This window comes from Neophocaena asiaeorientalis, unplaced genomic scaffold (genome assembly GCF_003031525.2).
Source record: "Neophocaena asiaeorientalis asiaeorientalis breed wild unplaced genomic scaffold, Neophocaena_asiaeorientalis_V1.1 scaffold110, whole genome shotgun sequence".
NCBI classification, from domain to species: domain Eukaryota; kingdom Metazoa; phylum Chordata; class Mammalia; order Artiodactyla; family Phocoenidae; genus Neophocaena; species Neophocaena asiaeorientalis.
Genome location: NW_020175053.1, coordinates 7,094,477 through 7,104,897, shown reverse-complemented (window position 1 = coordinate 7,104,897; position 10,421 = coordinate 7,094,477). Strand labels below are relative to the sequence as shown.

Here is a 10,421-nt window from a genome sequence, read left to right as displayed (position 1 = left end):
ACACGGGCCTCTCACTGTTGTGGCCTCTCCCGTTGCGGAGCACAGGCTCCGGACGCGCAGGCTCAGCGGCCATGGCTCACGGGCCCAGCTGCTCCGCGGCATGTGGGATCTTCCCGGACCGGGGCACGAACCCGTGTCCCCTGCATCGGCAGGCGGACTCTCAACCACTGCGCCACCAGGGAAGCCCAACCAGCTCACTTTTGAGTGTACTTTGTTGCGTGCAGTGAGAGGTGTGTTTTGCCCTTTACCTTGCTATTCTCGGGGGCCTTCCATCAGACACATGGGACAGAAGCTTCGTTCCAAGGAAAGCACATGAGCAGCAGCCAGCAGGGCAGCATGGAGTAATGGGGCAGGAACGCGCTTGACTGCTTCTGATTATAACTTTTATAAAATACACATTTACAAGATTGAAGTCCCAGTCTGACATCTGTTGGAGTTTAAAGCACCTCCTCAGAGCTCAGGGTCTGCAGACAATTTGAAAACCACACCCAGGTCAAAATTGCTGCCTCCCCTTGATGAGCAAAGCAGCCCCTGGCTGGTGCCTGTCCTCTGGCCGTAGGTAGGATTCCTACCACCCTGAAGCTGAAGGTTGGTTTGAAAAGGTTCTCTGAGCTGGGCTTCCTTCCCCCGAGACTGGCCGGTGGGAGACGCTGCTGCAGGGGAGGCAGCGGACAGGGTGTTCTTGGCGGTAGAAGCTCCTTCCCGTGAAAAAGGGTGGAGATGGCTTTGTTTCTTTTTTTTTTTTTTTGCGGTACGCGGACCTTTCACTGTTGTGGCCTCTCCCGTTGCGGAGCACAGGCTCAGCGGCCGTGGCCCATGGGCCCAGCCGCTCCGCAGCATGAGGGATCCTCCCGGACTGGGGCACAAACTCACGTCCCCTGCATCGGCAGGCGGACTCCCAACCACTGCGCCAGCAGGGAAGTCCCGCTTTGTTTCTTTTAATGCACTTTTTGCGTGAGTTGAACCGTTCTCAGAGTCAGGTGTTCATTCTGTGCCGTTGGAGTTAGTAGCCAATCTGGGGGGAAAAGGCTGCCTCAGAGCACGTTCTCACAGCTGAGCAGAAGCACCCTGGCTTGCTGGTAGCACCTTGTGTCTTTGGCACGGCCTGATTTTATTTAATTTTTGTCTGCATTGGGTCTTCGTTGCTGCGCGCAGGCTTTCTCTAGTTGCGGCGAGCAGGGGCTACTTTTCATTGTGGTGCACGGGCTTCTGGTTGTGGTGGCTTCTCTTGTTGTGGAGCACGGGCTCTAGGCACACGGGCTTCAGTGGTTGCAGTGTGCTGGCTCAGTAGTTGTGGCTCGCGGGCTACAGAGCTCAGGCTCAGTAGTCGTGGCACATGGGCTTAGTTGCTCCATGGCATGTGGGATCTTCCTGGACCAGGGCTGGAACCCATGTCCCGTGCATTGGCAGGCAGATTCTTTTTCTTTTTTTTTTAATAAATTTATTTTATTTATTTTTGGCTGCGTTGGGTCTTCCTTGCAGTGTGCGGGCTTCTTATCGCGGTGGCTTCTCTTGTTGCGGAGCACAGGCTCTAGACGCGTGGGCTTCAGTAGTTGTGGCTCGTGGGCTTTAGAGCACAGGCTCAGTAGTTGTGGCGCACGGGCTTAGTTGCTCTGCAGCGTGTGGAATCTTCCTGGACCAGGGATCGAACCTGTGTCCCCTGCATTGGCAGGCGGATTCTTAACCACTGCACCACCAGGGAAGCCCACGGCATGATTTTAGGTCTAAGCACTGAGAAAAATGAGAGTCCTAAGAAGAAAATGTGTTGGTTCCTTTCAGTGGAATAGCATGTGTGATTTAGTTTTCAGAGAAAACGCTGACTTCGTCTTCTTTCTCCCCCTTACAGGTGGGTGACATCGTGAAAGTCACAAGGATGAACATAAACGGCCAGTGGGAAGGTGAGGTGAACGGGCGCAAAGGGCTCTTCCCCTTCACGCACGTCAAAATCATCGACCCTCAGAACCCGGATGAAAACGAGTGATGCTGCTGCCCTGTGCCTGCTGCTTCATCGTCCTGCCCCACACGCCTCCTTCAAGCGGGGAAGCGTCCTCTCGGGCAGGTCACACGCGCTGCCAACGTCCAGCTTCTGCAGCGGGCAGCCTCCCACACATTGGAATGCTCACAGTGGCTGCCCCGGCATTTGTATCATAGTCGTGTTGTCAAAGAGTAGCTGATTTTAGAATTCTTTGGATCATAAACTGGAAACACTGGTGGAGGCACACAGGTGAGAGGAGGTGCCGAGGACAGGGCTCCCTTCCGGCCAGCGCCCCGCCTGTCCCTGGGCTGACCCAGGGTCCCAGGGGAGCTCGGGCCCACAGCAAGGCCTTGCCACTGGGAGCCATGGGTGGTGCCATCGCCGGCGTGGTTTTCTGTGAAGAGCAGAGGAAGTGGACCCTTCAGGAGAGGGAATTCTGCCCTAAACTCCCCACGTCAGGCTTTTCTTTTTTTTTTTTCCCTCTTGTTGTTTGGTTTGGTTTTAGAAGACTTAATTAATTAGACTGGTGTGTTCTGAACAGGTTTTTAAGTAGCAGGTTAGCTTTTGTGGTGAGACGAGGGATGGCACGTGCCTCTGAAGCCGCTGTCACCGCAGGAGCACAAGAAAAAGAGCCCTGAGGCAGAGGCCTGTACTGTCTTGGTTGCCGGTGGTACCTTGTGTTGCCAGATAGCAAACAGCCACCACCACCACCACCCAGCAGATGTGGGCTTCCAAGCTGCGTGCACAGCCTCTTGGACGACGACGTCCCTGCAGGCATCAGAGCCGGGGGCCAGGGGGTGGTGTGATTCACCTTGTTTGCTGGCTTCCTGTCCAGGCTTTCAGTGAATGCACCCCTTGAAAGTATAGGACCCAAGTTTCCTTAAAAAGTCGTTGAATTCACTAAGGAATCGTTAAATTCCACTCACTGAGGCCCAGTTCTCCCTGCCCCAGCAAGCTCCCCAGGCTGCCCAAGAGAGATGGTGCTGCTAATGCTGGCTCCATGGTTCTTGTGTCCACACTGCTGTCCAGCAAGAAAGTGTAAGCTCTGGGCCTTGGTTGATGCATTTGATGTCTAATGAAATGCATCATTAACCATTACTTATTTGATGTTAAGTTTTCCCTGTTGGCTAAAAGAGGCCTGTTCATACGAGTCAGCTGGTACCAGTGTGTGACCGATGCCACGTCTATAGCACACGGCCGACTAGAATTCTGGAACCTTTGTGCAGTTCAGTGTGCCCGCCCTTCTGGACCCTGCTGAAGACAGGCCTCAGCTGAGAATGCGTCCAGCAGCCCTGGGGGTGTGGTCTCAGCCTGATAAGTAACTGTCCTCCCTGAGCATCTGCTGTAGCCTCGGCCCTGGCTCCCAGGGGTCTTGGGTTTTGAGGTTTCGAGCAGTTATTCTGGTCAGAACCAGCAAGGCCACATGTTTCAATTTCTCTTTAATCAAATGTTCCATCAGGTAGGTAACCATCATATTAAAGACTCTTGAGGGTGCTCACATAGCCCTGTCTCTCTGTGGTTTTCCTGGAAAAGGCTTCTTTGTGGGCTCTTCCTGATCAGTGAGAGCTGTGGCCACCTCTTGCTCCCAAGGTGCCTGAGTTGCAGTCACCTCTTGTTCTGGGTCCAGGCCCAGCTTAGCCCCACGGCGAGTGGCACGTGTGTGGCTGGGCCCCTGCCCTCTACCTGGGGATGATGCCTGCCCTGTGGCCTGTAACCCAGTACCCAAGGGGGTCTCTCACAGAAGAGGGGGACGTGTGCCTTGTCCAAAGAGAGCACACACCCTAAGGCCTTGTTAAACCACATTTAGCCGAGAGGCTGGGCACCTTTGGATGCCAGTAGTTGGCTCAAGTACAAGAAGTATATGGCCTTTTGGAAAGCAAGGTTTCCTTCCAGGCATGTCTGCTGACCAGTAAACAGCGTGACCCACCTCACGGGGATCACTTCAGAATCAGAACACCTGCAAATGTAGGTTTACTTCAGAAGGCATCTGTTCAGTCCGTCAGCCCAGGTGCATGTCTCCAGGGCTGCCCCAGAGATTCAGAGCCCCAAATTAGGTGAGCCTTGAGCTCTGAACTGGAGATGTGTGCCGAAAGTAGTACCTTTTTGACTTAGAACCTTATTAGTTTTTTAATCAGCCAGGGTAATTCTTTTTTTTCCACACTAAATATATAAGAAACAGCCCACTACCTTGGCTTTGGGCCTGGGCTCCCCAGGGGTCTGGGAAGACTGTGCTTCAGAAAGCGACTCAAATCTTCCAGAGGCATGGACTTCCCTCCTGGGCAGGCTTCCTCTTAGGACTGTCCATTATTGCTACTTGCTCTGCTCTACTGTGTGTCACTTAAGAAAATGTGTGGATGTTAAAGTAGCTCACTGGGGAAGAGAACAAATTATATGCTAAAGGAATTGACAGTTTGATTAAAAATGTACTTATCCTGGAAAGGGAGTTGTCCCTGTCACCTCTGCCCGGTGTTGCTGCCCGGGGACACAGCTAATGAAGAGAAGGACATGTGGATGGACTGCCCTTCGACGACTTTGTCACCCAGATAAGACCCCTTCTGTGCTCATGGTCAGGAACCTGAGGAGAGAGGGCCAGCTGCTCCCTCCTGAGCCTGAGCATCTGGCCTGTGCTGACTCCCTTCTCCAGCTGTTTACACACAAGGCGGGCCGGGACCGGCGGCCACTGCTCTTGTTAAGTTTGCTCAGAGGAATGTGAACATTTTATTTTTGAAAAGGGATGGTGTTTTTGTGCCAGGTGTTTATAATTTAATCCTTTAATAATATTATGTTCATTAACCTCTTAAAATGAGTGAATCCTGATTGTTTTCACACCGAACCCGAGACACCACCGAGCTCGCCCTCAGCCTCCACCCTCTGGGACCGGAGGCCTGTGTCCCTGTGGCTGCAGCCAGTGGCCCCGAGCTGGGCGTGTGCTCTCACGGAGTGGAAGGACAGTCCTCTGAGACAGGGTCGTGGTCTCTGCGGGAGGAACAGTGGCCTTGCTTCTTGACGGTCTTCACTGTGTGTTTTAAAATGACAACAACACAACACAAAACTCTTTTGACCTGTAACTTAAAGATCATAAACTTCAGGCAATAATATTTTATGTGTAAGCTTTTAAAATTATTTTTGGGGATCATAGCTTGTTTTATTTTGTGCTATAAAATTAACAGTATTAAATGACTTATATTCTTAGAATACATGGAGTGTCTTTTCTTAACAGATCAGTGCCTTTTTATTTTTGTATTCCATTTTACGTTACTGGTCCCGGCATCAGACCCTTGTTTCCATGGCCTGTTTGTACATTGTCTCAATAAAACTTGCATCAGCCGGCGGTGGCAGCGGCTTTCGTGTTTTGGTGTCTCCTCAGTGCTGCCTTGGAGGCCCTCGCCCCCCCTCAGCCCCCCCAGCAGTTAAGCACCTGCCCGGACACCTGTGAAGCAGTGGCCACCTGGTGCTTCTGCAAGTTGCCCTGCCCAGCCCTGCTGCTGTGGACTGAGTGGAGGGGTGGGGCTTGGCACCAGCACCACTCACACCCTGGCCTCCTGGGGGCGGGGTGGCAGTTCCAGGTCCGGCATCCTCCAGGGAACTTGGGTGTCCTCCCTCTAATGGGCGCCTTGTCTGAAGCATAAGTTTCGGAGCAGCCTTGTCCCTGGTCAGGGCATGAGACTCACCTGCCTTTCTTAAATCCTCTGTTCCTGTCTGTGGCCCTCCTGACAGGCTCCGGGACCTTCAACTGGAGGTGTTGGGGGTCCCGCTGATTTCCCTGCCACCCCCCAGCCAGTGCTGTCCCGCACCTATTTGTGTGCCAAGAGAGGCCCAAGTGTCGTCGTGGTAGAACCTCCAGGAAGGTGCAACCTGGATCATCTCGAGCTGTGTTGCTGGAAAGCTTGAGAGATTCCAAATGGTCCACTCGTCCTGGAAGAAGGAAGGCCTCAGAGACGCCTTTGAAGAGTACTTTCTGCTTGGAAAGTTAAATTTTGCTCAGCAACGCTGGGCTGGATTCCTCTGTGATGGGAACCCCTGGGAAGTGAAGCTGCCTCCCCACTGGGTGTGTGTCAGGGCCCAGGTCTTGACACCCCACAGCGTCTTTGCATCCTGGCCTGGAGTGACCCACCCTTCAAGCCCTGGCCCTGCTCATGGCTCCCTGGCAGGAGGTTGAGGCCTGTGTCCAACGGGGGGCTGCAGAGATTGGGGGGCATCCCCTGCCCACGCCTTTTGCCCTGGGGACACCATCGCACTCTCCCCAGGCTCCCAGGCTTGTAGCCCAAGGTAGCCTGTGCCTTGCAGCCTGGCACTGAAACGGGGGCAGGGGGAGGGGACTCAGCTACACCCTCCAGGCCCACGTGCCAGAGACAGCCCCAGGGCTCCCACTATTCAAACTTAGAGGTCCGAGGGAGGGGTCGGGAAGGGGAGCCCTTGGGGTGGGCTCCCAGAGCTGCCCAGTGGCCAAAGCTGGCCAGTGGATCGGGTGGTCCGCCCAGTAGCTGTGTGGAGGGCAGGGCCAGGAGCAGGGGGACCAAGCCCCTGCCGGCCCTCCGAGGAGTTGGGAGAGTTCGGCTTTGGCATTGAGGTTAGAGGGAAAACACCCATAGGGCACAGTATTCAGAAGCCCTGTGTCTGGAGAAAGGCCACCCACCCTGTCGACTCCACATCCCAGTCTCCCTGTTGCCTGTTTATTATTGTATTTTCCAGAGTTACTCTACAACATACAAGTAAATATATCTGTAAGTACTCTTTTTTAATGTTTTCTCTACAGAAAGGCAGCATAGATCACTTACTGTTCTGCGCCCTGCTTTATTCTCCCAGTCTGTTTAGAGCTGAGCCTCTGTTCTCTTCCATCACTGTGTCGTGTTCCTTGAGGTGGATGTGCTGTTACTCAGGTAACCACCTCGGGTATTGATGGGCATGTAGGTCCTTTCCAATCTCAGGTGGGCAGATGCATTAAAGTGAGTTCCTCTGACTGGGATTGCTGGGTCAAAGGCTCTGGGCACTGGCAGTTTTCAGAGCTGTCGCTAAATTGCCCTCTTACAGGGATTGCCTCAATTTACACTTTCGCCAGTGATGTATAATATATGAAAATATAACATTTTTACAAACACTCTGTAGATACCTTGTTTATGGCTAAACAGTATTCTACTATGTGGCTGAGGCACCTTATACTAGCCCATCTGTCTGTCCTGGCTGTGGAAGTTTTTGCCAGTGGGGTTTTTTTGTTGTGTTTGGCTGTACCAAGTGGCTTGCGGGATCTTAGTTCCCTGACCAGGGATTGAACCGGGTCCTGGCAGTGAAAGTGCCAAGTCCTACTAATCACTGGACTGCCAGGGAGTTCCCCCAATGTTTTGACGATAGGAAATCCTCAGGTCTAACTAAGGGCTGCAGGGGTAGGGCCCACCTTCCAGCTCCTGGGCTGACTCTGGTCCAGTCCTTGACCCAGGTGCCTCCCGGCCCCCCTGCCCCCTGTCCAGTGCCAGTCCTAGTTGCTGGTATTTTTTCCCCAAAGACACATGTGATGAAAACCCCTAGCCCACTCCTCCCTGGCCTATGAGATGCCTCCATGCCAGGCTGCTGCCCAGAGCCCAGCACTTGAGCCAGACTGGACTGACACATTCTGAGTCCCCAGAACTGGCCATCATACCTCCTTGTCTTTGCCACACACTTCTCCTGCCTGGACGCCCTTCTCTCTGCTGAACTCCAAAGGGCTCATCTGTCCTCGGCTCCTGCCACCTCCTAGGAAAGCCTTCTGACCTTCCCTCCCTCCATGGGGACTGGAACTAGAACTGGTCAACCCTGAGCCCGGAGACAAGACAGGACTCATGACAAACCAGCAACTTGGGGAGGGTCGAGGCTGGGCTGAAAGAGGCTGGTGGGAGCCGGCTTCACGGGGTCAGAGAGCCTCCGAGGACCCTGGGGGTGCTGAGACATGGCAGTCAGGTTGTGTAGACCCACCTGGGATGTGGGCAGGGAGGCTGGGCTGTAGCAACCAGAGCAAGCCAGGGAGTCAGGGGTGAGGCCGGGAGTGGAGCGATGGGGATGGGCTTAGCCAAGGCTCCCCAGCCTGGGGATCCCCCAGCGTCTGCCTCCATAAGAATAAGTCTCGGGGTAGCTGAGGGCACCATTCCTGCCTATCTTGCCCCTCAACACAGCCAGCCTCAGCTAGGATGCTGGCTGTGCTATATCAGACCCCCCAGCATTTCCTGGGGACCAGTTAATCAAATCGAGGTCTCCCCATCTGGAAATCCACCTAAGTCCCCAGGGAAGAGTCCACTCTCTGCCCTCTGAACCCCAAGGCTCAGGTGGGCCCTGTGGACTCTCAGGTAGGCCTCCAGGGGGCGCTAGAGTCAATCCCAATGTTAGACGTTGCTGGTCTCTCACTTTGTGGCCTTAAAAAGGACAGCCCTGCACGTCAGAGCTTGGAGACCCTAGGCTGAGAGGAGTGGGGTGGGTGTGAGGAAGACAGGGACAGGCTTGCATGCTGGGGGGCCCAGGGATCACCCCTTCACCTGCTTCTCACACCTTGGCCTTTGGGGTATCTGCTGGGTCTGTGTATTGTCAAGGCCACTGGGATGAACGCTACCATGTTGCCAGAATCATCCTCGGGGCAAGATCAGGACCTCAGGCTGCCCAAGACTTGGAGGCATCCTAAGTCTCCCCGGGTCCCGGTGTCCACATGCACCACCTTCGAGCCCGGGGCTTTGGTGAGGCCACCCACCTACCTTCTGTTTCAGCTTTTGCTCCATGAAGATCTGGTCATTTCTGCCCCACCATGGGGCAGCCAGAGCCTCGAGTCCATCCGCAGGGTGGAGGCGGCCACAATGGTCTCGCCCCATGCAGGGCATCGACCCAGGTCGTTGGCCTCCTTACAGCCCCCCACACTGACCTGTCCCCTCAATGCCATCTCTGGCATCCCATGCTCAGCAGCCCCCACCCCACATCCTGTGTCCTGTGCTGCCTCTGAACCTGTCCTGGTGTCCTGGAGGATCTCCAGCTGGAGGCACTGCAGTTATCCCCAGATTCTTGGGGAATCCGGGGCAGAAAGGGCTCACTGACAAAAAGGTCACAGATCAGGACTCAAAATCTGCACTGGAGACGTGGCAGCCTTGGCCGAGCCTGACAGGCCTCCCCGCTCTCTCTCCCAAGCTCCGCTTTGTAAGCCCAGCACAGCCAGCCAGCCAGGACCCACGTCTCTGCCACTCACCAGCAGCGTGGCCTTGGGGAGTCCCTAACCTCTCTGAACCTCAGCTTCCACATCTGTAAAATGGAGATGACACAGAGGACCTTCCACCTCAGGCTGCTGTGAAGAGCAAAGGAATAAATGCACATAAAGCCACAGCCACGTTTCTTTACAGGGCACAGTGTTTTCCTGGCTGGGGGCTGTGGGGTGAGGGGCAGGGCTGCAAGGTCAGCAGAGTGTGGATGGAGTAGGGGCAGGCTGACTGGAGGCCAAGGGCACAAGGCCAAGCGACACCTTCTACCCAGTGACGGGGCCTCTCCTGTGGCAGTTGGCCACCCCGAGGGGTGGACTGAGGGGTGGATGAGTGTGACCCATTCAGGCCCTGCTCCTGCCCCTGGGCGCCACGCAGCCTCCCCGAGCTTCCCCATCTGTAAAATGAGGGGAGATGTGCTTGCCCCCCTGGGCAGCCTGGGGCATAAAGAGGGACTGCCTCAGAGGCCGGTCAGCCTGGCATCCTAACCAGAAGGGAGCGAGGCCCAGAAAGGGGGGAGATGGCAAAAAAGAGGGCACGACACCAGCCACTGAAGGAGACAACAGTTAGTGGCTGATGTCGGGCCCAATGGCCCCATGTGCTTAGTGACAGATGAGACACCACTTCCCTGGAACGTGCCCTTCATTCATTTCCCACACAGTCATGAGTCCCAGTCTGCTGGAGGGACAAGCCCTGCCTGACCACAAGGCAGAGTCTGGAGAGTCAACACGGTAAAATCCTGGGAGGGGCCGGGAGCTGGAACAGCAGGGCCAGATCCAGTCTGGGGAGGCGCCTCAGGGTAGGGCTTCGTGGAGGAGGGGACACAACACCCACCAGGGTGGGCCATGATTTATGGGGACCCAGGAAGTTCTCCCGGTATAATGACATGTGGGAAAGAGAAAATGTCATAAAATATAAAGTAGAACGTTTTGATGTGGGGAGAGTGGACGGAAGGACGGAGCTGAACCCTCAAAGCAATCAAGGCGTCAGGCAGTCAGGCGCGGTTTGGGAGGTTTCTGCGGGTGATTCACCTGCCCCCACGCTCGCTGCCCGCCTGCCCCTGGTTCCAAGACTTAGGAAAGAAAGAAGAAGAAAAACACTGAGACCCGGCGCGCGGCCCAGCCTGGCGCCCCGCGGGGGTCGCGAGGATGCTGGGGACCCAGATTCCGCCCGGCGTCCAGGGCCAGAGGGCCCCGCTGCCTCCCACAGCCTCGCATCCCGACCCGGGCCGCTCCTACCTGCGC

General features: G+C 55.2%; 1 protein-coding gene across 1 annotated transcript in view; it reads left to right on the top strand.

Moving 5' to 3' along the window:
• The window catches only part of CRKL (CRK like proto-oncogene, adaptor protein), a 31,963-nt gene extending 26,645 nt beyond the window's left edge, over positions 1 to 5,318 (top strand). The window contains exon 3 of the mRNA XM_024763797.1: positions 1,847 to 5,318. Coding sequence (XP_024619565.1) covers positions 1,847 to 1,981 — 135 coding nt within the window. The 3' untranslated portion in view covers positions 1,982 to 5,318. The remainder of the gene's footprint in view (positions 1 to 1,846) is intronic.
• Positions 5,319 to 10,421: the final 5,103 nt, after the last annotated feature.